The sequence below is a fragment of the Chiloscyllium plagiosum genome, unplaced genomic scaffold (assembly GCF_037043375.1).
Source record: "Chiloscyllium plagiosum isolate Xiang-an unplaced genomic scaffold, Cpla_swu_hap1 HiC_scaffold_30, whole genome shotgun sequence".
Lineage (NCBI taxonomy): Eukaryota > Metazoa > Chordata > Chondrichthyes > Orectolobiformes > Hemiscylliidae > Chiloscyllium > Chiloscyllium plagiosum.
In genome coordinates this window covers 8161886-8189016 of record NW_028270168.1, presented here as the reverse complement: position 1 = coordinate 8189016, position 27131 = coordinate 8161886, and the positions used below count along the sequence as shown (strand labels likewise).

The 27131-nt window shown below is 44.6% G+C and overlaps 1 protein-coding gene across 3 annotated transcripts in view; it reads left to right on the top strand.

The window, feature by feature from the left end:
* Positions 1-10019, top strand: part of LOC122563492 (discoidin, CUB and LCCL domain-containing protein 1) — a 142709-nt gene extending 132690 nt beyond the window's left edge. For all 3 annotated transcript variants that reach the window (XM_087976707.1, XM_043717282.2, XM_087976708.1), the window contains one exon: positions 3996-10019. In XM_087976707.1, the coding sequence (XP_087832833.1) occupies positions 3996-4273 (278 nt within the window). In that variant the 3' untranslated portion in view covers positions 4274-10019. The remainder of the gene's footprint in view (positions 1-3995) is intronic.
* The last annotated feature ends 17112 nt before the right edge of the window (positions 10020-27131 follow it).

Sequence of the window (27131 nt, the reverse complement as noted above, 5' to 3'; positions counted from 1 at the left end):
GGTCAAACCACTCTGCTTTAAGCAAGACAGAATGAATTTAAACATTGCAATCAAAACACGAACAAAAGAAAGTGGAATTTAGAATAACTTAACTATTGGAAAACTTAACCGAATATTCAATACAGTAACTTAACTAATTAACTGTTCCAATATAGTAGCATCCCATAAACACACCCCTTGGTAAAAAGGTACATTAAAGCACAGAATCTTACAGGCAGGAGGGAACAACACCTAGAGGGATCTTGGACAAAGTCAGTTAGGGATCACTTACTGAAGCTCAAACCCCTCTGATACTCTCATATCTTGTGACTGCTACAGCTAAACCAACAAGAAACCCCTGAACTGGGAGAACTGGCCACTCCCTGTCCATTGTTAACTGTTTGTTTTAAAAGGCAAAAGTGAGCACTGCAGATGCTGGAAACCAGAGTTTAGATCAGAGTGGTGCTGGGAAAGCACAGCAGGTCAGGCAGCATCCGAGGAGCAGGAAAATCAACGGTTCGGGCAAAAGCCTGTTTGTTTTAAAAGCCTAGCTCCCTAGCCTCTTAGACTCTGGCTTTACAGCCCCTCCACAAAAAAACCCAGGACAAAATTACCTTTAATGAAGTGACAGCATCATCACAGGCGGAACAGGCTTGAAGGGCTAATGGCTTACTCCTGCTCCTTTTTTATGTGGCCTGCTGAATCTAGAATGTGGTCTCTCTATTGACTCAACATCCTTCCTATAATGTAAATACCCAAACTGTACATATTATTCCACCTGTGGTCTTTTTAAGATTATTAGATTCAGCGTTACATTTCAGTTTTTTTATCTATACATTTTTCCATTAAACCAAGTACTCATTACCTTTTTTATGGTCTTGCTCACTTGAGGAACTACTTTTAAGATATATGATCCCGAACCTTCATATCCCTCTGCTCTACTACATCACATAGTGTTCCTTTTCTCAAAGTGTAATTTTTGCTATTAATTAGCGTACCCATCTCCATTGGACTTTGTGGTCTTACGTGGGTTTGCAGCTAAGTACAGCTCTGCCTTAAATGCAGTGTATTCCCATTGATTAATTTCTATTGTAAAAAAATCCTCAATGGCTTATAATTTGACTCATATAATGTAGGTGACACATGATCATCCAGAAATTATGCTTTCTGTGATAACAGAGTCAACAGGCAATAGTCCTCTTTAGGATTGCCCTCCAACCTGTCGGTGATTTTTCTGGCGAAAGCTCAAGGTTTGGTTTGTTCTGAATGTTCTGATTGGACAAATTCACTCAGCTCAGGAGCCCCATTATATGCTAAGACATGTCCCTTTTATTACAGCGCTTGCTGCTGTGTTTGAAGAGTTAAATTGTTTGAAGGTCACTTTGACATTGACTGAGGAAAGTTAAGTGTGTAAGGTAGGTGAAGGGCCAGGTAATTGGGTGAATGTTTAGGGTAAGGTAGACTGCTTAGGTTTGAATCAGGGTTGGTGTCGAGTCAGGCAGGTTTGGTTTGGAAGGGGGCAGGAATGTCCACAAGGATCTGAGCTGGGGTGGAGTGGAATGTCAGGGAAGGAGATGCTGAAGGGAAGGGGTGTCTGGTCCAATAGGATCAGGTCGTATTGAGGGTGGTAAGGTTTGTGAATGAGGGTGGGGGAATCAGTCAGAGGGTGGATGTCGGACCCAGTGAGGTCAGGTCCAGTGTAGAGGTGTCAGTTCTGATCAAGAGGGAGCTGTAGTTGCAGAATCGGTGGTGAGTAAGGTGCTCCGTTTTATGGTTATCCAGGAGTTAGAGTGGGCTTTTAATCCTCCAAAGAGAAAGTGAGGACTGCAGATGCTGGCGATCAGAGTCGAGAGTGTGGAGCTGGAAAAGCGCAACCAGTCAGGCAGCATCCGAGGAGCAGGAGAATCGATGTTTCAGGCATAAGCCCTTCCTGCTCCTCAGATGCTGCCTGATCTGTAGTTTTTCAGCACCACACTCTCAACTTTTAATCCTCCAACTTTTCCAGGTAACTTTGAGCTTAATTGAACCTATAGCATTCTCTGACTATTAGCAAGTTTTGAGTAGATTTGTAGCTCCAGTTGAGGCTCTGGATGTAGGTGTGCTCACTGAGCTGGAAGGTTCATTCAAACCTTCCAGCTCAGCGAGCAAACCTACATTCAGTAAGGGGAATAGTCCCCTGGAATTTTCAGCTTCCTGGGCTGCATGCTTGGAATGAGCTGCATTGGGAATTTGGAATAGTCCTGATTACAAGTCCAGTTTAAGTTACAGAAATGGTGATAGGGCCATCAGGATATCTGGGCCAATGTACTTCACCTTAATATTTCTTAACCCTCCACTGTGTCAAAACGTGTCATTTTTAAGCAACCTAGCAAGCTTATTGATTGTATTAATATTCCTTTACTCTGAAATGACAAGTGTAATAGAGCCAGCACAATGTCAGGTATATCCCAGTGATCAGCTGATTGAATCAAACAGTGTGTACTTTCAGTTGGCTGAAATAGACATAGTACAGGCCATGGAAGAGAAAGTGAGGACTGCAGATGCTGGAGGTCAGAGTCAAGAGTGTGTCGCTGGAAAAGCACAGCCGGTCAGGCAGCATCCGAGAAGCAGGAGAATTGACTTTTCGGGCAAAACATTGATTCTCCTGCTCCTCGGATGCTGCCTGACCAGCTGTGCTTTTCCAACGACACACTCTCGACTATAGTACAGACTATATTCAACTGTCTCACTATTGCAAACCTCAAAACAGCACATCAACTGTTAGATGTGTGATGGTGCTGTCACTTTAATAGGTTATTTTGTCCTTTTATTTTTGGTGGGGGGAGGTGTGTACGGCAAAGGTACAAAGCTGTCGCTAAGAAATGGAACAATTTGTGAGACCTTGAGTTTTATTTTTAAGTTGGAACAATGGAAGTAGCTGGACTGTGGCCGGCTCTCACTGACCAGGCTTTCTAGTTATTTTTTTTTCAGTTTTTAGCATTCGTTTTTAGCAGAAGCCTTTGGGGCCTCAAAAGAATTGTGAGCTTCAGTCTCTTGGCTGCTACTGTCTCTGAATTTTCTCTTGATGTTGTTCCCTCCTGGACTGGAGAACTTCATGTGGGAATCTGTGTGTCTGAATTTAGTTTTTTGTCAAGGAGTGTGTTAACAAGCTGTCATTATATTGGAACAGTTAATTAGTATTGGTACTGTATCTATTAGTCGGTTAAGTTATTCTAAATTCTGCTTTCTTTTGTTTGTATTTTAACTACAGTGTTTAAATAAATTGTGTTTTGTTTAACATCAAGTGGTTTGACCAGTCGCATTGCATCTGGAGCATAGCATTTCACATCTATCTTTTAAAATAAGAAAACGTTAGGGAATGGGCTACCTTCTTAAAATACATTGAGGGGTTCTGGTCTGGTCCATAACTGATGTGATCCTGTGATGGCACTTGTTAAACAATCCCAGTTGTGCTAATAACTAAACTAGCAACCAATTTATGTAAATAGTTGAAGAGTGTGGTGCTGGAAAAGCACAGCCGGTCAGTCAGCATCCGAGGAGCAGGAGGATCAACTTTTCAAGCATAAGCTCTTCATCAGGAATTTATGTAAACAGTCAAACTCATAATTTAACTTATTTCTTTCCTGAAAGAAGGTTTAAAAAAAAGGTAGAGATGTATAGGGAGGGACTTTGACAACGTGAAGTGCCAACCACAGGACTCACAGCCAATAGTGACCGAGAGATTTAAAATGGTGGTTGCACAAAAGATGAGAATTAGAGGAGCACATGGTTCCAGGAGGGTTGGAGGATGTGGTAGTGATCATAGAAGCACTAACTCTTTGTGATTAAAAAGAAAGACAATCCCTTTTTCTGGTTTCTGTTCCTTAGTAGCCCACATCTCACCACTATCAACAGCCTTCAATCACACCATTCCTTTTGAGAATTGCTTGACTGCTTCATTGCCATAGATTAAGGCACCACCCATCACATATTTGTTTATTTAACACAAAACTGTTTTTGTACTTTTCTCCCAATAGAGTATGCAGAGCCTGACATTATTCAAGTCGGGATAACAGCCCAAAAAGCCTCATCTACTTTCAAGCCTCCAATAGACGATGGCTACACTATACCACTTGTTGTAAGTCACTATGATGTTCCTTTCTCGGGGAAGAGCCATGAATATGCAGAACCATTATCTAACCAGGAGCCGGAGTATGCTACTCCATTTGTTGAGCAAAGCTCAGACTCCGAACCCTCCACAAAGAAAAATGTCTACATAGTAAAAGTCATTCCACCCAATCAAGAAGCACTATAGAAACCTCAATTAAGCCAGCTATGCTGCCTCGATACTATTCTCCAACCAGACAAGAGACAGGTTTGTGTCGTGTACTCAACCTTCTCAAAGGTTACCAAGCAAAACAGAGAAGTCAAAAGCAGCAAGCAGAAAGGTACAACATCGAGCAAATTACACCAAAAACAGCTCCTCTCTGCCCTCATGACTTTGTCAGTAAACCATTGAGCACATGGACAGTAAGTACTTGTGTACGCTTTAAAACCACCTGTCACTCCTGAACTTTAAAGAGATTTGGCAATACACTATTATCGATGCCAAATGGTAGGAATTAGGCGGAACAGATGGTCAAGTCAGATTGTAGCTCCAGGGCAAGGAGTCTATATTGATATCACTACGTGAAAACCTTGAACTCTGAATACATGATGTTGTTTCCAACAGGGAATGTTTTGATAATCAAGTTATTTAATGTATTTTTTTAAAGTACTGAATAGGTAAAAGCACTTCATAAAATAGGACTGGATGGGAGCATGCATTAATTGTTCATTTTTGTTACAGATATTTTTACAACAGAGAAAACTGATTTTATTTAATCAACAATTAATCAGATTTTTCTTAATAAAATGTGATGTCTAGGTTTTGGTATAGACTCTTTTGAAATTCAAAATGATGGGATTCACAGTCCTTGGCACTGCACACCTTCAGGCTATATTCCCAGAAATATTTTTAACAAAAAATGAGTTGATTTTATAGCAGAATTTAAATACAGAATAAATACATGGGAGCAATTTCAGAGCAGCCACTTCTCGGAGTCATTCATGAAGATGATCTATGGATAATCTTGGAGCTTCTCACAAAAAATTGCATTGAAATTACAACAATGAAATCACATCCTCGTATCTGATCTTCTTCCAATTTAATTTCTTTTCTTTGGATCCTCTTGATTTTGAATGTTCAGGTCTCCCTGTGAAGTGGAAATGACAAGATATTCTTATTAAAGAATTGTCAATAGCAAAATGGTTATACCATATTCTAACAAAAATCTAAAATGATTAATGGGACATAACATGCCTATAAGAACAATAATTGAGTCATTATAATCTTGTTATTTGTGGGATCTTGCTGTGCACCAATTGGCTGCTACATATCCTACGTCACAACAGTGACATAATTTTAAGAGCCAAGTCATTGGCTGTAGAGTTTTTTGGAATCCTCTGAGGTTGTGATAGGTGCTACATGAATGCAAGTCTTTGTTTTTATTACAATTTACTGTGTAGATTTATATACCAGATGAGGCCTACGGCAAGAATTATTCCACAATGGTACCTTGAGCATATCAGGATGGCTGGTTTATAATGCAGAATGATGCCAGCAGCGTGTGTTCAATTCCCACACCATCTGAGGTTCTCCTTCTCAATCTTTCCCCTCACCTGAGGTATGGTGACCCTTGGGTCAAACCATCATCCGTTGCCTTCCTGTAATGAGACAGCAGCCGTATGGTCTGGTAAGACTATAGTAAGTTTATATTTTATACAGAAGCATAGTTGGAATTGTTTAATACAAATTAAACAGTTGTTTGGAGATACAAACCACTGCACCAGAAATTCGACTGAATAGAGAATGAATGGAATTCATCGAATCATAGAAGCCCTACAGTGTGAAAAGAGGCCATGTGGCCCATCAAGTCTGCACTGACCCGAAGAACATCCCACCCAAACCCAGCCCCCTCACCCAATCCCCATAACCCTGCATTTCCCATGACTAATCCATCTAGACTGCACATCCCTGGGCATTATGGGTAACTTAGCATGACCAATCCACCCTAACCTGCACATCTTTGGACTGAGAGGAAACCAGAACACCCAGAGGAAACCCACACAGACCCGGGAGAAAATACAAATTCCACACAGTCACCCGAGACTGAAATCGAACCTAGGTCCCTAGCGCTGTGAAGGGGCAATGCTAACCACTGAGCCACCATTCCACCCAAATTAGCTGAAATTGACTTGAGGTGAATGGGATGATGGGAGTATATTAATATGATGGGAACCCATTTGCTTTGCTGTGAGCATTAGCAGTATGCCCCTGGGATGGAAGATGGAAGGGATAAAGCACTGCATTTGTTAAAAGAAATATAGTAAGAATTGCTGAACCTTACAAAGACTCCTGAGGCATCTGCAGCCATGGGAATATAAAAGAAATTTGGGAAGGTTGGTCCATCCAGGACTCTAACACTTAACTTGAGGGTCCTGCTGAGAATCTGAGAGACTGAGATGATGTTGTCCATTAGCAAGAAGAACAGACTAGCCTCTCCGTGCTAATAGGTATAGATGCAAGTAGCCAGGAAGTAAGTGGAACAAATGTGTTCCCTATAATCTGGATACAGTGTGCAAAGAATTTCAAGGCCTTATGAGATGGATATAGTGGGTGGCCTACCACTTTCATGTGCCAAGCCCCATAACCCGATTTTCTCAGTAATCTCACAAGCAACACCCCCCAGATCAACAGACCTGGTAATCCATTCATTCCCTTCCCTTGAATGCTTCCCCTCATCCCCATTCAAATAGCCAATACAGAGTCTCCCTTATCTCAATCATGTTTGATGGTCATCATCAACAAACATTATTTTTCCCTCCTCTCCTCATAATCCATTTCTCATGCTGTTAAATCCCTATTTTATCATCGTGTAGAAGCATATGCTATTCTTCAGAGAAAGTCAGAGAACGAGGTTTGCGATGACCTTCCAGTGAGAGCCATTAACATTGTATACCCAACCGGTCTGCTGAGAAGCAGATCCTGCCTCAAGAGGCTATGGACATCAGCAATAACTTGCCAAGAAAGCCTGAGGTTCTTGAGGCACCAATGCTGAGACTTGTAGAGAGTCGATCTTCTATGGATCTCACTTTGGGAGTTGTGCCTCTGTCTGGATCTCTATATCCAATCCCCTGCCCTTTGGGATTGAGCAAGAAAAGAAATACCAGGTCTAACCCATTATGCAGGATTTCATTCATGCCAAATGTAAAATCAACCTCAATAAAGTATTCCAGTAATTGTTGTGTAGCTCTGCAGTTTGAACCGCTGTAACATTTTATCCTATTACAGGTGCCACTTAATATGACATGATGATACATATCATGAGTATGGTCACATTGTCTTTGTTAGAACAATGGTGTACCAAATGCTATTTGGAGTTTCCTATAAGGAAAATGGACACATTAAAATGTTGTGGAGATTTTGTAATTGGATATTAAAAATGCTGCTTACTGTAAGGATGCTACATTGAGTTCGCACAAGTCAGTGATCCATATTAGAAGTCCACAATCTTGCACTAAGAAAAATTATGTGGTAAATGGGAGAGTTGGCACATGGGATGTCCAAATTACATTCATGAGCAAGAACACAAACATTTAAACTGGGGTCACAAAGTGGTCACTAAGCACTGCCAACCCAGCTTTCGAAATCCAGACAACTCATTTTGGATGTGACAGAAAGCAAGGCCACATCAGCTCTTTCCGTTCTTGTGAAAGATCCCATGGCACCATTCCAAAGGAGACTATAAAGGTCAAGCTTGCAATGTGGCATATTTACATTTACAAGATGAGGCAGTCATAGGCCGGGAACCAGTCTCTGCAAATAAAAGGAATATCATCAAGTCTTGTTTTGTATATGAATAGGAAGGGTTTGGAGGGATATGGGCCGAGTGCTGGAAGGTGGGACTAGAATGGGTTGGGATATCTGGTTGGCATGGACAGGTTGGACCGAAGGGTCTGTTTCCGTGCTGTACATCTCTACGACTCTATTGTGTCTTTTTTTGACACAACCTTTATCAAGTAGAAGGATAAGGGCAGAAAGTGTATGGATTATCAGCAACAATGTATCTTTTAAAATCTATATCGCATATGGGTCTTGGTGCATATAACTAACTTGGTTGCTTGCTAAAGTTATCAAACAGAAATTACTGAAAATGTAAACGTACTTATATAACAAAGTCTATATAACAAAAAACTTAAAAAGTTGCATTTAATACAAATATTGAGAGTATGGATTAGGCAGGAAATATGTTGGTAATTAAATGCACTATATTACTGCGATAACTGTTATAAGCACATTGTGTATAAAATACAAGCTATTAAACATTAAATAACTTTTACAGCATGGATATTTAAGGAAAAAATATGCAATAGTCACAGCTCAATACCATTTGATCAATATTATATTTCATTGTGGTCTGAACAAAAGCAAGAATTCAGGTTTTTCCCTGAAACTGAATCCGGAGCTTCCCATGGCAGAACCCGCAGGACAATTCCAGCCCCACAGAAAACTGGCATCAGCAATTCAAACAGGAGCATTGACTGCTGTGGACAGAATTCTGTGCTGAGAGAACTCCCTCCTCAAGACTGAAAACAGACAATCAGGAAAAGCAAAAGCATTGTTTATACCACTTGTTTCTAGCAATTGTTATATTTTCGCCTCTTGGCGAAAGAATCAACTTTTACATTTGGCCAATGTTTCCATAAACAAGTCTCAGGAATGCTTCATCATTTTCTGTTTACAGGTCAGATGTTTTAAGCTGGTTTATACAGCTTAATAATGCAACAACATTTGAATCATGTTGTCGAATAGTCTTAGTATTAAAATCTATAAAGGATCCTACTTTACATTGGCATTTATTGATGAATTTACAGCCTACAATGAATGGCAATATTAATTCTATTAGCTGCAGACTGGAAATGACTAACAGTGTTATTAAACAGTGTCCTATGAATTTACAAGCTTTTGCAGGAAACCAATGTTGACGATAGCACTCCCATAGTTAATTTTATATGGGTAGCCTGTACATCTCAGCTTCAATATCATGTCACTGCCGAGTTAGTAATCTCAGTTTTAGTGGCAATAACAGCACTGCTTAGTGTCAGTATTTACTGAGCTTGAATAAGAAAATTTGACACAATCCCTTTTCCTCACTGGAATCTATTATTTCTCCGACCTGTTTTCCGGTGGGGTGTGCTGAGATATCTTTGTTGATTGAGGACAAATTGGGCCAGTTGTGATGCCTTGGTGGTTAATTAGCCTACAAGTATCACATTCTCAGATTGTACAAGACATTGGGGTGAAATACTAAAGAACACTGGAGGCCTATCCGTAGCATTCACTGCACAAATCAACACCACTGGGGGCTGGAATCACAAAACATGTTCACACGATGATTTCTATAAGCTCATTTTCATAAATCAATCAAACACTTTCGACATCCATTTTGCAGGTAAATGCTATTTCTTTTGCAAAATCGGCAAACCTAATATTAAATTACTGGCAAAAATAAATGTGAGATTATTTACATAATGTAACAAATTCAGATTCACGCCAAATTATAGTCTTTTATTTCAGCTCTGTTAGATGGTTATCGCTGGCAGTAATTCAGTCACAGGGCACCCTAATGAAGCCTGTGAACAGGTGTAAGTACTGCCATTCAATACTTAGACATTCACTAGAATAACTATCATATTAAAAGTACAAGTATAATTGCTATTCTAGTGCCCTAGAATACTTATTTTTAATAGCAGATGGTGCATATACAGATGGAACATCATGAGGGAAATGTTTTTGTTCCTCTCTAGATTTACTATTTGAGGTGTGTACATTGCCTTTCTGCAGATCTGTATGCACTATGTGTAAAAATATACTCAATCGTCAAGGAACACAATCCTTTTGTTTAAATAAGAATATATATTAATTGGTTTTAAAGACTGTAAATAAACGTACTGGCTAATCTTTGTGTTGTGTATTTTTGTTTTCATGACGAGCTCATTCTGAGCATATTCATTCTCATTAAAATGAAACCTTTAGAGAGAGATGGCTGGTAGTGATTCGAATCTGAAGGCCACCATGCCTCAGGTGAGGGAAGAGTTTTTTTTAATTCATTCACAGGTTGAGGGACTTTGGAACCAGGGGAGCTATAATTGTTAATTTTAAAATATGGAAAAGAATAGGTCTGGCACACAAGTTGAAGTTCTAAATTGGGGCAAGGCCAATTTTGATGGTAGTAGACTGGTTTTGACAGGAGGAAAGCTGTTCACAGGTAAAGGGACAACGAGCATGTGGGAGGCTTTCAAAAGCAAGATAACAAGAGTTCAGAGCCAGCATCTACCTGTTAGTGTGAAGGGCAAGGCTGGCAGCAGTAGGGAACACTGGATGACTAGAGATATTGAGGCTCTGGTCAAGAAAAGGAAGGAGGCGTATGGCAGGTATAGACAGCTGCAATCAAGTCAGACCCTTGAGGAGTATATGGGGTGTATGATCACTCTCGAGGTAAATTAGGAAGGTTAAAAAAAACGGTGACATGAAATCACTTTGGCAGATAAGGTAAAGGAGAATCCAAAGAGATTCTACAAGTATAGCAAGAGCAAAAGAGAACACGGACCCTCAAAGATCAACAAGATCATCTCTGTGTGGAGCCACAGGAGATGGGTGAGATCCTAAATGAAATTTCTCATCAGTAATTACCATGGAGAAAAACATGGAAGTTAGGGAACTCGAGATAAATAGTGATGTCTTGGAAAAAGTCAACATTACAGAAGAGGAGGTGCTGGAGATCTTAAAATGCATTAACGCAGGTAAATCCCCAAGACCTGATCAAGTACATCCCAAGAAATTGTGGAAAGCGAGGGATGAAATTGTGGTGCCCCACAATGAGGTGCCAGAGGACTAGATGGTGGCTAATGTTGTTCCACTATTAAAGAAAGGCTTCAAGGAAAAGCTAGAAAACTACAGACTGGTGAGCCTAACATCAGTGGTCGCTAAGTTGTTGGAGGGGATTCTGAGAGACAAGATCTATATGTGAGATGATATTATGGCTTTAAGAGATGTACTTTGTCCTTTTTTTGTGAAGTGAGGTTGAGACAGAGGTGATGAGCAGACTGCTCAAAGCCAATAAAGTCTGTGAGGTACTAGTATTTTTTTAAAAGTGGAACAATAGTAGCAACATGCAAGGATAGGGTCAAGCTCCCATAGAACCAGGATTTTAGTTTGACTTTCAGCAGTTGCTGGAGTCTTGAAGCCGGATGTGGAAGCTGTTATTCCTCTTTCTGTTACAGCTAGAAGCTGGGGTTCTCTTCCTGCTGCTAGAATTGTATGTGAAACAATCCGTTTCACTCAAATTGCCTTTGCCAAGGAGGCCATCTATGAGTGCAATGGGATCGTGATCAACTGAGCCAGTGGATAGAGAATGGCAGATGGAATTTAATCCAGATAAATGTGAATGTTGTATTTTGGTAAGACGAACCAGGACAGGGCTTACACAGTTAATGGTATGGCCCTGGGGAGTGTGGTCGAACAGCGAGACCTAGGTTGTTTCTTGAAAGTGGCATCACAGGTACAACGAGTGGTGAAGAAAGCATTTGGCACGCTTGCCTTCATCGGTCAGAACACTGAGTACAGGAGTTGGGATGACACATTACAGATGTACAATGTATGGCCACATTTGGAGTACTACAGGAAGTTCTGCTACATAACATGTATTTTGTTAACACAAATTCACTGAAACGCGATTGACGAATTGGTGGACACTGGTTCTAAAGTGTGAATTTGTAAAATATATATTGGCTATAATGTGATTCCAGCTCCATTAGTTAAAGTGGTGCTGCTATTACGCGATTTTCTTAAAACCCGCACTTGCACGAGAACAGAACTATCACGTTACATCAGAACTGACTGTATGTATAATTCTGGACAACCTGCTATAGGAATGATGTTATTAAACTAGAAAGGGTGAGCAAAAGATTTGCAAGGATGTTACCAAGACTGGAAAGTTTGGGTTATAAGAAGAGGCTGGGTAGGCTGTGGCCTTTTTCCCTGGAGCATAAGAGGCTGGGGGGGGGGGGGGGGGTGACCTAATAGAGGTTTATAAAATCATGAGGGGCATACATATGTCCAATACTAGAGAGCATAGGTTTAAGGTCAGAGGAGAAAGATTTAAAAGGGGCAACTTTTTCACAGAGTGGGTGGTGTATAAATGAAACAAGCTGCTAAGGGAAGTCGTAGAGATTGGTTCAATTAAAAACTTTAAAAGAAATTTGTACATGGATAGGGAAGGTTTAGAGAGATATAAGCCAAATGTAGATAAATAGAACTGGTTCAATTTAGGAAACCTGGTAGCATTGACGGCTTGGACCAAACGGCCTTCTTCCATGCCGGAAGACTCTGTGGGCATCGATGGCTAGGTCAATACTTATTGCTCATCTCTAATTACCCTGAGAGTAATTAAGAGTCAACCACATTGCAGTGGGTCTGAAGTCTCATGGAGGCCAGACCAAGAAGGGTTTTCCCGATGATCAACAGTGGATTTGTGGTCATTGTTAGACTTTTAATTCCAGATATTCATTGAATTTAAATTCCACCATCTGTCAAGGCAGAACTTGAACATTTAGAATTTAGAATAGCCTTTATGTGCATTCAAATGAGGTAGAGGCACCTAACTACCTGATGAAGGAGCAGAACTCTGAAAACTAGTAAATAAACCCACTGGACGATAACCTGGTGTTCTGGATCAATGGTGCTGGAAGAGCACAGCAGTTCAGGCAGCATCGAGGGGCTTCAGCAAAATCGACATTTCGGGCAAAAGCCCTTCATCAGGAATAAAGGCAGAGAGCCTGAAGCGTGGAGAGATAAGCTAGAGGAGGGTGGCGGTGGGGAGAGAGTAGCATAGAGTACAATGGGTGAGTGGGGGAGGAGATGAAGGTGATAGGTAAGGGAGGAGAGGGTGGAGTGGATAGATGGAAAATGAGCTAGGCAGGTCGGACAAGTCCGGGGACAAGTCAAGGGGACTGGAAGTTTGAAACTAGGATGAGGTGGGGGAAGGGGAAATGAGGAAGCTGTTGAAGTCCACATTGATGCCCTGGGGTTGAAGTGTTCCGAGGTGGAAGATGAGGTGTTCTTCCTCCAGGCGTCTGGCGGTGAGGGAGTGGCAGTGAAGGAGGCCCAGGACCTCCATGTCCTCGGCAGAGTGGGAGGGGGAGTTGAAATGTTGGGCCACGGGGCGGTTTGGTTGATTGGTGCGGGTGTCTCGGAGATGTTCCCTAAAGCGCTCTGCTAGGAGGCGCCCAGTCTCCCCAATGTAGAGGAGACCGCATCGGGAGCAACGGATACAATAAATGATATTAGTGGATGTGCAGGTAAAATTTTGAATAATATGGAAGGCTCCTTTAGGGCCTTGGATAGAGGTGAGGGAGGAGGTGTGGGCACAGGTTTTACAGTTCCTGCGGTGGCAGGGGAAAGTGCCAGGATGGGAGGGTGGGTCGTAGGGGGGCGTGGACCTGACCAGGTAGTCACGGAGGGAACGGTCTTTGCGGAAGGCGGAAAGGGGTGGGGAGGGAAATATATCCCTGGTGGTGAGGTCTTTTTGGAGGTGGCGGAAATGTCGGCAGATGATTTGGTTTATGCAGAGGTTTGTAGGGTGGAAGGTGAGCACCAGGGGCGTTCTGTCCTTGTTACGGTTGGAGGGGTGGGGTCTGAGGGCGAAGGTTCGGGATGTGGACGAGATGCATTGGAGGGCATCTTTAACCACGTGGGAAGGGAAATTGCGGTCTCTAAAGAAGGAGGCCATCTGGTGTGTTCTGTGGTGGAACTGGTCCTCCTGGGAGCAGATACGGCGGAGGCGGAGGAATTGGGAATATGGGATGGCATTTTTGCAAGAGATAGGGTGGGAAGAGGTGTAATCCAGGTAGCTGTGGGAGTCGGTGGGTTTGTAAAAAATGTCAGTGTCAAGTCGGTCGTCACTAATGGAGATGGAGAGGTCCAGGAAGGGGAGGGAGGTGTCAGAGATGGTCCAGGTAAATTTAAGGTCAGGGTGGAATGTGTTGGTGAAGTTGATGAATTGCTCAACCTCCTCGCGGGAGCACGAGGTGGCGCCAATGCAGTCATAACCTGGTGTTGTATGCTTTTTAACTTTGTCCACTCAGATAAGTGCAGTGAAAAGTTTGTAATGTCGTCTCTTGATGCCATCTTATATACAGGGCACTTAGGTACAGATATTTCGTGCTATTACAGAATTGAAACAGTAAACAAATAGACCAACATGGGAGTACGGAGTTTAAAAAGTCCAGAACAAGAATAAAAGTATCTGTAAGGTACTCAAGTTATAGTCCGTTCCTGCCGGGCTTCAGAACACAAGGCCTCGGTGCCTCCAGGCACTGGCCTCTGTCCAGGACTCATTCCCCCCAGCCCACGACGTGGCTCTAGCTCTGGCTCTAGCCTGTGGCTCTGGCTCCGACCACAACTCGGCCCACACTCATTCTGCTGCCAGTTCGCCCGCGACTCAAATCCTGCGCCAGGCTGGTCTCAGACTCCGTTCTCCATTCCCTCCAGGTTGGGTACTTGAAGAAGTTAAAAATGGGAGGGGAGGGGGAGGAATCTGTAACAAGAAGGAAAAAAGGAAAGAAGCTGGCGAGCAGAGGAGCTCTGGCAGGATCATCTTACTCTGCCACCATCTTAACTCTTGGTTTCCAGATTAACGTTCCAGCAAAAATACCACTCAGTCATCATTTCCCTTGGTTGATAAGGAGAGTCCTTCATGATAACCGCGGATAATGCGTTTACTGTGTATTTACTGTGGAGAAACACATGAAAACTTGGGGATGTTAGTGGTCATATCTAGAGGACGGTCCGTATCACAGAAGAAGAGGTGTTGGATGTATTACAATGTACGAAGGTGGATAAATCTCTTGGTCCTGACCAGATATATTCAAGAACACTGCAAGAGGCTAGAGAAGAAATTGCAGGCACCCTGGCTGATATTTTCACATCATCATTAGCTACAGATAAAGTCGTGGAAGACTGGACGGTTGCAAATGCTGTGCCCTTTTTCAAGAACAGCTGGAAAAAAAATCCTGGGAATTATAGACCAGTAAGCTTAACATCTGTGGTAGGTATGTTACTTGAGAAGATTCTGAGAGCTAGGATATACATACATTTAGAAAGACAGGGCTTGATTTGGAATATTCAGCATGGTTTTGTGCATGAGAGATCATGCCTCACAAATCTGTCAGAGTTCTTTGATGAAGTGACCAGGAAGTTTGACATAATCTGTATGGATTTCAGTCAAGTCTTTGATAAGATTCCACATGGTGGGCTGCTCTAGAACGTTAGATTGCATGAAATCCAGGGGAGCTAACAAATCGGATACACACTTGGCTTGATGATAGGAAGCAGAGGGTAATAGTGGAAGGATGTTTATTGGAATGGAAGTCTGTAACTAGTGGAGTGCCTCAGGGGTCGGTGCTGGGCCCATTACCGTTTGTTATCTATATCAATTATTTGGATGAGAATGTACAAGGCATGATTAGTAAGTTTCGAAATGACACTAAAATAGGAGGTGTCATGGACAGTGAGGAGATTATCAGAAATTGCCGCAGGACCTTGATCAGCTGGGGAAGTGCTCTGAGAAATTGCAAATGGAGTTTAATATTGATATGTGTGAGGTCTATCGTTTTGGAAAGTCAAATCAAGGTAGGAGCTTCATGGTGAATGGTAGGGCCTTAAGGAGTGTAATGGAACAGAGGGACCTTGGAGTTCACATGCACAGTTCTCTGAAAGTGGAGTCAGAGGTAGACAGGGCAGGGAAGAAGGTCTTTGGCACACTGGCCTTCATTAATCAGAGCACTGAATCTAGAAGTTGGGAAGTTATGTTGCAGTTGTACAGGATATTAGAGAGGCCGTGTTCAGTTTTGGTCACCTTGCTATAGCAAGGATATTATTAAGCTGAAAAAAGTGCAGAAGAAATTAACAATTTGCATAAGGATGGTTGGTGTTACAGGTAAAGTATTAACATGGATAGAGGACTGGTTGACTAACAGGAAGCAAAGAATGGGGCTAATTGAGTGCTATTCTGGTTGGCAATCAGTGACTAGTGGCGTGCCTCAGGGTTCGGTGTCAGGACCACAATTATTTACAATTGTTATTGATGATTTGGAGTTGGGGACCACGTGTAGTGTGTCAAAGTTTGCAGAAGACTAAGGTGCGTGGCAGAGCAAAGTGTGCAGAGGACTGGGAAACTTTGCAGAGGAACATAGATACATTTAGTGAGCAAGGGTCTGGCAGATGGAATATAATGTTAAAAAATGTGAAGTCATCCATTTTGGTCAGAAAATCAGTAAAAAGGATTATTACTTGAATGGTTGCAGCATGCTGCTATGCAGAGGGATCTGGGTGTCCTTGTGCATGAATCACAGAGGGTTGGTCTGCAGGTACAACAAGTAATTAGGAAGGCAAATGGAATTTTGTCCTTCATTGCTAAAGTGATTGAGTTTGAAAGCAAGGAGGTTATGTTGCAGCTGTAGATGGTGCTAGTGAGGCCACACCTTGAGTACGGTGTGTAGTTTTGGGCTCCTTACTTGAGAAAGGATATACTGGCACTAGAGGGGGTGCAGAGGAGGTTCACTAGGTTGATTCTGGAGTTGATGAGGTTGGCTCATGAGAAGAGACCAAGTAGCCTGGGATTATATTTATTGGAATTTAGAAGAATGAGGTGAGCTCTTAGAGAAACACATAAAATTATGAATGGAATAGATAAGACAGAAGTAGAGAGGATTTTTCCACTGGCAGGTGAACCACAGACAAGAGGGCATAGCCTCCAGATTAGAGGGAGCAGGTTTAGGATTGAATTGAGAAGGAACTTCTTCACCCAGTGGGTTGCAAATCTATGGAATTCCTCACCCAGTGAAGTAGTTGATGTTACTTCAGTAAATCTTTTAAAACTAAGAAAAACTTTTTTTGAACAATAAAGGAATTAAGGGATATGGTGAGAGCGTGGGTAAGTGGAGCTGAGTCCATGAAAACATCAGCCATGATCTTATTGAATGGCGGAGCAAGCTCGAAGGGCAAAATGGCCTACTCCTGCTCCTGGTTCTTTTGTACAAGGAGGTTGCCAGGACTCAATGGTCTGATTAATAGGGAGAGGTTGGACAAGCTTGGACTTCTTTATTTAGAGCATAGGAGATTGAGGGGGGATCTTATAGAAGTGTATAATATCATGAGTGGCATGGATAGGATGAGTGCACTCTGTCTTTTTCCCAGGGTTGGGGAATCAAGGACTAGAGGGCATCAGTTTAAGATTAGAGGGGAAAGAATAAAAGGGAACCTGAGGGGCAACTTCTTTACACAGAGGGTGGTACGCATATGGAATGAGCTGCCAGCAAAAGTGGTTGAGGCACTTACATTAACAATATTTAAAACACATTTGGACAAATACATGGATAGGAAACATTTATAAAGATGTGGGCCAAGTGCAGGGAAATAGGGCTCAGGTTGATGGACATTTTGGTCGGCATGGACTAATTTGGGCGAAAGGGCCTATCTCTGTGCTGTAGGACTGTATGATTCAGTTAACCCTTTCAAAGAGCTGAATCTTATAATGAAGGGATGTTTCAATCATGTTAGGGTAGACGGAGAGAGAATATGGCCATTGGCCAAAAATCAATTTCCTGATAAAGGCCATCTCCCCAACTGTTTCTGACTTTATCTGAAATCAGAGGTTGGGAGGTCGGCCAGTTCACTCCAAGGACATCACTGCATTTTTTTTTCACTTCATGCATGTATCCAATTGCTTTTTGAAAGTTGAATTTGAATCTTCCTCCATCACTCTCTGAGACAGAACATTTCAGATCCCAACTATTCTCTGCACAAAAATACTCTCTACTCTGTCCAGACACTGCACGATTTGATCACCTCTATCAAAATCCTTTTTTTTTTGGTTGACTCATGGAAACTTGAGGGGTAGAGATATCTAGGCGGGGCTGTAGTCCTTTATAGATGGCTTCAAGTAAGATTCTGAATTGATGACCAAATTGGAAAGGAGGAAAATAAAGCATGGAACATGGCAGTACTCTGTCTGGGTATGGTGCATTTCTGACACCAAAAATCGAATATTCTTAACCACGCTTGTGAACACATGAACCCTAGTGCTACCAAACCAAGGAAGAGAAGGTGAAGATTGCAGATGCTGGAGATCAGAGTTGAAATGTCTGATGCTGCAAAAGCACAGCAGGTCAGGTAGCTAGGAATGCGATAGGTAGATGAAGATGGGGGTGAAGGTGATAGGTCGGAGGGGAGGGTGGAGCGGCTAGGTGGGAAGGAAGATGGATAGGTGGGACAGTTCAAGAAGGTGGTGCCAAGTTGGAAGATTGAATCTGAGATGGCAGGGGTGGAGGGAAATGAGGAAACTAGTGAAATTGACATCGATCCTGTGTGGTTGGAGGGCCCTATGGCAGAATATGAGGCGTTCTTCCTCCAAGCGTTGGGTGGCTAGAGGTTGGCGGTGGAGGAGGCCCAGGACTTGCATGTCCTTGGGGGAGTTAAAGTGTTCAGTCACAGGGTGGTGGGGTTGTTTGGTGCATGTGTCGCAGAGATGTTCTCTGAAACATTCTGCAAATTGGTGTCCTGTCTCACCAGTGTACAGTACACCACATTGAGAGCAATGAACACAGTAGATGATGTGTGTGGAAGTACAAGTAAATCTCTGTTGGATGTGGAAGGATCCTTTGAGGCATTGGATGGAGGCGAGGGGAGAGGTATGGGCGCAGGTTTTGCACTTCTTGTGGTGCTGGGAGTGGAAGGCGATCTTTGGGTGGTCTGTACGTTGCTCTTGATGTGGTCTCCTCTACACTGGAGAGACAGGAGGCCAACTTGCGGAACATTTCAGAGAACATTTCATCGGGAACGGGGAACAGTCCATCTTCCGCAGCTACACCAGCACCATCCCCCATCTTTTCATCCACTACATTGATGACTGTGTTGGCACCACCTTATGCTGCCACAAGGTTCAGTAATTTCATTACCAACTTCCACCCTGATCTCAAGTGCATCGGACTATCGCGGACACATCCACCCCCTCCCACCCCTTTCACTCTCCATCTCCATTTCTGGTGACCAACTCAACAGGAATATCTACTACAAACCCACCAATTCCCACAGCTACCTGGACTACACTCCTCCCACCCTGTCTCCTGTAAAAATTACTCCCAATTCCTCCGCCTCCATTGCATCTGCTCCCAGGAGAACCAATTCCACCATAGAACATCCCAGATGGCCTCCTTCTTTAAAGACCGCAATTTCCCCTCCCACATGGTCAATGATGCCCTGCAGTGCATCTCCTCCACTTCCTGTGCCTCTGCCCTTGAACCCCACCCCACCCAACACAACAAGGACAGAACCCCCCGGTCCTCACCATCAACCCGACCAACCTCCGGATACAACGCATCATCCTCCACCATTTCTGACATCTACAAACAGACAAACCGCTAGGGATTTATGTTCCCTCCCCAACCCTATCTGCTTTCCGCAGAGACTAGTCCCTCCGCAACTCCCTCGTTAGGTTCATGCACCCCCATCAACCCACCCTCCACTCCGGCACCTTCTTCTGCCACCACAGCAATTGCAAAATCTGCGCCCATACCTCTCCCCTCACCTCTGTCCTAGGCCCCAAAGGATCCTTCCACATCCAACAGAGATTTACCTGTACTTCCACACACAAAACCTACTGTGTTCATTGCTCTCGATGTGGTCTTCTCTTCATTGGGGAGACAGGATGCCAACTTGTGGAACGTTTCAGAGAACATCTCTGGGATACACACACTAAACAATTCCACCAGCCTGTGGCCAAACATTTTAGCTCTCCCTCCCACTCCACCAAGGACATGCAGGTCCTGGCCCTTCTCCATTGCCAAACTCTAGTCACCTGACGCCTGGAGGAAGAACGCATCATCTTCCGCTTGGGCACCCTCCGACCACACGGGATCAATGTGGATTTCACCAGTTTCCTCATCTCCCCTCCTCCCACCTTATCCCAGATCCAACCTTCCAACCACCCTCTTGACCTGTCCTTCATGTCCATCTTCCTTCCCACCTATCCAGTCCACCCTCCTCTCCGACCTATCACCATCATCCTCCACCTGCACTTACCTATCGCCTTTCCAGCTACCTTTCCCCCAACCTCCTCCCACTTATCTCTCAGCCCCTTGGCCCACCCCCTCATTCCTGATGAAGAGCTAATGCTGGAAATGTCGATTTTCCTGCTCCTCGGATGCTGCCTGACCAGCTGTGCTTTTCTAGCGCCAGACTTTTCGACTTCTATCAAAGCAATTCAAGTGAGCTTCCCCATACAATCCATGCAAGGCAAAGAAAGATTATCTAACTGTGTTTCTTTGCAATAGCGTAGAGTAGAGGATTAATTTGTAGCGTCTAAGCATGTATGTAAGAAGCTGTGTCATGATGGCGTAAGATCACTGGAACTAAGACCTGACTATGTAACATTATAGAGACCTCCCCTTTTACCATCACTTGTACATAGTGTATAAACTTGATAACAATTGACGGTGTTCATTTACATGGGTGTGGACTACTCACTATCAATTACTCAGTAGTATTCTCAATACAGTTTAGAGATTTAAACATAGGTGAAATGTTCCTGTGTTATCAGACACTTAGCTAAGCAGGCGAAAGTAAGGACTGCAGATGCTGGAAATCAGAGTCAAGATTAGAGTGGTGCTGGCACAGCAGATCAGGCAGCATCTGAGGAGCAGGATATTGCCTGACCCACTTAGCTAAGCAGGTTACTTAACAAGACAAACACATAAATAAAACAAAAAAATGTGGACACTGAAGATCCAAAACAAACAAAACCAGATATCACTTAAGAAACTCAGTAGATCTGGCAGCATCTGTGAAGAGAAAGCAGAGTTAACATTTCAAGTCCAGTGACCCTTCTTCAGAATTGATAGCAGCTGAGAAACTGGTATTTAAGCTGATGTGTGTGTGCGCGCGTGCATGTGTCTGTGTGTGTTTGGTGAGCAGATAGTTGGAGGCTGAGTCCAGTGAGACAGAGAATAAAAGGGCAGGCATAGGGGTAATGGGGACTATGAATAATTGAAGATGGATTGGCTATGCTGAAACAGCCCATTCCACAACAGGACCTGGGGGGTGGTAGCTCAGTGGTTAGCACTGCTGCCGCACAGCACCAGGGACCTGGGTTTAATTCCACCCTTGGGCAACTCTTTGCACGTTCTCCCCATGTCTGAGTGGGTTTCCTCCGGTACTCCGGTTTCCTCCCACAGTCCAAAGATGTGCAAGTTAGATGGATTGGTGATGCTAAATTACCCATAGTGTTCAAAGATGTCTAGGTTAGGTGTGTTAGCTGTGAAAAATGCAGGGTTACAGGGATAGGGTGGTGGGATAGGTCTGGTTTGGATGCTGTTTGGAGGGTCAGTGTGGACTCGGGCCAAATAGCCTGTTTCCACACTGTGGGGTTCAATAAAAACAATACACTCAATGCTTCAGCATAAAAAAAAGGCAGTCTGAGGTACTGACTTTACAAACAAACATTAAACTGAGGTCCAGTCTGTTGTATAAAGTAGCTAGTACCTGACATCACTAGATAAGCTCCATCCATCAGGGTTTAAAGGACTGCTCTTCTGAGGAGCTGGCAAGTTCTCAACTGCAAGTTTGGGTTGCAAGTTCAGTACTATGTTCTACACCCTAAAACATTAGATTGCTTAGAGTGTGGAAACAGGCCCTTTGGCCCAACAAGTCCACACCGACCCTCCAAAGAGCAACCACCCAGACCCATTCCCCTACATTTACCCCCTCACCTAACACTACGGGCAATGGCCACTTCACCTAACCTGCACATTTTTGGACTGTGAGGGGAAACTGGAGCACCCGGAGGAAACCCATGCAGACACAGGGAGAATGTGCGAACTCCACAGAGACAGTTCCCTGAGGCGGGAATTGAACCTAGGTCGCTGGCGCTCTGAGGTAGCAGTACTAACCACTGTGCCGCCCCTAACATGTACTTACTTTTGTGTCTAACCTGAGGTTTCACCAAAGAATTTCTTATTTCAGTGTAATGTAAGCAGCTATTAAGTACAATCTATAAGCATACTTTGTTTATTAAGACTCAGTCTCTCATCTCTGCTGGCAAAGACTTAATGTAATGCTTACACTTGGACTGTGTGTAACTAAGGAGCACGTGAGGACTGCAGATGCTGGAGATGAGAGTCGAGAGTGTGTTGCTGGGAAAGCACAGCAGGTCAGGCAACATCTGAGGAGCAGGAAAAGCGACATTTCGGGCATAAACCCTTCATCAGGAATGAGGGTTGTGGGCCAGGGCTAAGAGATAACTGGGAGGGGTGCAGGGTTGGGGGCAAGGTAGCTGAAAACATGATAGGTAGATGAAGGTGAGGGAGAAGGTGATAGGTTAGAGGGGGCAGTGATCCTGGAGATTGTACTCTTTGGTCGTCTGGAATAAAAAACCTCTTTCAGACAGTTTGGTTTTATTTTAGTTACAACACAACACTGATACCTATAAGCTAAATTAACTAGGTTCTAATAACCCAGGAGAGTACAGCCCCAGCTCTTCAAGAGCCCTCGCAGCTACTCTGTCTTACTGTCACAAACAGGCTTCCTTTATACAAAAAGTTTACAAAAACGCTGCATGTTCTTAATTAAACAGATAACAGTAAAAGACAATAATTCGTAAGGAAGAGAAGTTAATTGACAGATCTATGTGTGCTTGACTGATCACTCCTACAGGCCTTGAGCTATCCATCAGGTGGGAAAAACAAATCCAGCCAAGTTAGGCGTCTGCTGGCGAGATAAATTCCGATAAAGTACCAATCTAAATTAAGTAGGAGATGTCGAAGGGCTTATGCCCGAAACATCGATTCTCCTGTTCCCTGGATGCTGCCTGACCTGCTGCGCTTTTCCAGCAACACATTTTCAGCTCTGATCTCCAGCATCTGCAGACCTCACTTTCTCCTCAAAGATGTCATAAGGTAACCTTGCACAGCTCGCGTGTCTGATACAATTTTTCTTTATTTCAAAAATATACTTTATTCATAAAATAATTTGATGGTCTGTACAGTTGGTCATGCCATACATATGTAAACATGTACATACAGAGATCATAATTTATCATTTTTATACAGGTCAGTACATTTTTCAATCATATGCCCATATAATTAGCTGAGGCGTCAGCAGAGCCCAAATGACTGCATGGGCCCCCTGTTCTTCATTAGGCAGGCAGACTTTACACAGTGGTCTTTCCCCACCGCGCCTTGGCGGCAGCTGCCCCGAGCTTCAGCGCATCCTGAACCTTGGAATGTGCCAGTCTGCAGCACTCAGTCGGGGTCAACTCCTTCAGCTGGAAGATCAACAGGTTTCGGACCGCCCAGAGAGCGTCCTTCACCGAGTTGATGATCCTCCAGGCACAGTTGATGTTCGTCTCGGTGTGCGTCCCGGGGAACAGGCCGTAGAGCATGGAATCCCGCGTCACGGCGCTGCTCGGGACGAACCTCGACAAACACCACTGCATTCCTCTCCAGACTTCTTCTGCGTAGGCACATTCCAGAAGGAGATGTGTGACAGTCTCGTCCCCCCCGCAGCCGCTTCGAGGGCAGCGTGCGGTGCGGCTGAGAGTCCGGGCGTGCATAAAGGATCTCACAGGCAAAGTCCTTCTCACCACCAGCCAAACCATGTCTTGGTGCTTGTTGGGAAGTTCTGGCGATGAGGCATTCTGCCAAATGGCTTTGACAGTCTGCTCAGGGAACCGCTCGATAGAATCCGCCCTCTCCTTTTCCCGAAGGGTCTCAAGGACACTACGTGCTGACCACTTCCTGATGGACATGTGGTCAAAGGTGTTTTTCTTCATAAACCTCTCCACGAAGGACAGGTGGTACGGAACGGTCCAACTACTTGGAGCATTCCGCGGCAGCGAGGCCAGGCCCATCCTTCGCAACACTGGGGACAGGTAGAACCTCAGTACGTAGTGACACTTTGTGTTTGCGTACCGGGGATCCACGCACAGCTTGATGCAGCCACACACAAAGGTGGCCATCAGGGTGAGGGTGGCATTGGGTGTATTTTTCCCCCGTTGCCCAGATCTTTGTACAGCGAGTCCCTTTGGACCCGGTCCATCTTTGACCTCCATATGAACTGGAAGATGGCCCGGGTGACTGCAGCGGCACAGGTTCTGGGAATAGGCCTGACCTGTGCCACATATAATAGCAATGACAGTGCCTCACACCTGATGACCAGATTTTTTCCCACGATGGAGAGCGACCGTAGCATCCATCTGCCCAGTTTCTGCCTCACTTTGCTGATACGCTCCTCCCAAGACTTGGCGCATGCCCCAGTCCCACCGAACCAAATACCCAGCACCTTCAGGTGGTCGATCCTGACGGTGAAGGGGATTGAGGATTGGTTCGCCCAGTTCCCAAAGAGCATGGCCTCGCTCTTGCCTCGGTTTACCTTGGCCCCCGAGGCCCGTTCGAACTGGTCACATATGCACATGAGTCTGCGCACGGACAGCGGATCCGAGCAGAAAACGGCGACGTCATCCATGTACAGGGAGGCCTTAACCTGCAGGCCCCCGCTGCCAGGAATAGTCACCCCTCTCAGGCTCGCATCCTTCCTGATGGACTCGGCAAATGGCTCTATGCAGCACACAAACAAGGCAGGAGAGAGAGGGCAGCCCTGCCTGACTCCAGATCTGACTGGGAAGCTATCTGATTCCCACCCATTGATTGAGACTGCACTGACAATATTGATGAAGCTTTAACTTACTTGCTGATCTTACAGACCATGACTGCCCCACTGTCAATTCTAACTAATCAGATCTTATGTCTTATTTGAATTTGAATCACTACCTTGAAAAGAAAGCATGTTTAATACAAGACTAATGAATCACTTAAAATACAACCTAACAGTGACATCCCAGCCTCAGGTACAGAATGATTCTGTGCTTAAGATAAAAAGCAGGAGTCTGCTCCCACCTTAAAATTATTCTCAACCTAACATTGAAGAGATTCTGACACAATCTGTCGGGAAGCCATTTTATGATCAAAAGTTTGCCCACCTTGCTAAGAGGCCATTTTGTAAAACAATTGTATCAGACTGGTGAAGTCCACATTGATGCCCTGGGGTTGAAGTGTTCCGAGGCGGAAGATGACGCGTCCTTCCTCCAGGCGTTGGGTGGTGAGGGAGCGGCGGTGGAGGAGGCCCAGGACTTCCATGTCCTCGGCAGAGTGGGAGGGGGAGATGAAATGTTGGGCCACAGGGCGGTGGGGTTGATTGGTGCGAGTGTCCTGGAGATGTTCCCTAAAGTGCTCTGCGAAGAGGCGTTCAGTCTCTCCAATGTAGAGGAGACCACATCGGGAGTGACAGATACAGTAAATGACATTTTGGGCGGCACGGTGACACAGTGGTTAGCACTGCTGCCTCATAGCACCAAAAACCCGGGTTCAATTCCCGCCTCAGGCGACTCTCTGTGTGGAGTTTGCACATTCTCCCCGTGTCTGCATGGGTTTCCTCCGGGTTCTCCGGTTTCCTCCCACAGTCCAAAAATGTGCAGGTTAGGTGAATTGGCCAGGCTAAATTGCCCGTAGTGTTAGGTGAAGGGGTAAATGTAGGGGATTGGGTCTGGGTGGGTTGCGCTTCGGCGGGTCGGTGTGGACTTGTTGGGCCGAAGGGCCTGTTTCCACACTGTAAGTAATCTAAAAAACATTGGTGGATGTGCAGGTGAAACTTTGATGGATGTGGAAGACTCCTTTGGGACCTCGGATGATGGTGAAGGAGGAGGTGAGGGCGCAGGAGGGGAAGGTGCCAGGACGGGACGGTAGGTTGTTGTTGGGGGGGTGGGAGGGCGTGGACCTAACCAGATAGTCACGAAGGGAACGGTCTTTGCGGAAAGCGGAAAGGGGTGGGCAGGGAAATATTTCTCTGATAGTGGAGTCCGTTTGGAGGTAGCGGAAATGTCAGCGGATGATGCGGTTTAAGTGAAGGTTGGTAGGGGGGATTCTGTCCTTGTTACAGTTGGAGGGGTGGGGTTTGAGGGCAGAGGTGTGGGATGTGGATGAGATGCGTTGGAGGGCATCTTCAACCACATGGAAGAGAAATTGCAGTCTCTAAAGAAGGAGGCCATCTGGTGTGTTCTGTGGTGGAACTGGTCCTCCTGGGAGCAGGTATGACGGAGGAATTGGGAATACGGGATGGCATTTTTGCAGGAAATCTGGTGGGAAGAGGTGTAATCCAGGTAGCTATGGGAGTCGGTGGGTTTGTAAAAAATGTCAGTCTCAAGTCGGTCGTCATTAATGAAGATGGAGAGGCCCAGGAAGGGGAGGGAGGTGTCAGATGGTCCAGGTAAATTTAAGGTAAGGGTGGAATGCGTTGGTGAAGTTGATGAATTGCTCAACCTGCTCGCGGGAGCACGAGGTGGTGCCAATGCAGTCATCAATATCGCGGAGGAAGAGGTGGGGAGTGGTGCCGGTGTAATTATGGAAGACGGACTGTTCTACGAAGCCAACAAAGAGACAGGCACAGCTGGGGCCCATACGTGTGCCCATGGCTACCCCTTTGGTCTGGAGGAAGTGGGAGGATTCGAAGGAGAAATTGTTAAGGGTGAGGACCAGTTCGGCCAAACCAATGAGAGCGTCAGTGGAAGGGTAACTACCACCTAGCAACGGCCCCTAGTAACTGTCCTTAACAACTGCCACCTAGCAACCTAGTAACTGCTACCTAGCAACGGTCCCTAGTAACTGTCCTTAACAACTGCTACCTAGCAACGGCCCCTAGTAACTGTCCTTAACAACTGCTACCTAGCAACAGCCCCTAGTAACTGCTACCTAGCAACAGCCCCTAGTAACTGCCGCCTAGCAGCTTGCACACGAGTACTCCAGACGTCGTACGCGTGCGCATTTCCTCATGAGCGCCAACAAAAAAATAAAAACATCGGAACATCGAAATCTCCCTGTGAATAATTCATCAATCTCTGCACGGGTTTTTTTTAAAAGTTAGTTGATGGTATTTCTGTGTTGTGTCTGTGCCAGGAGGTGAGGGG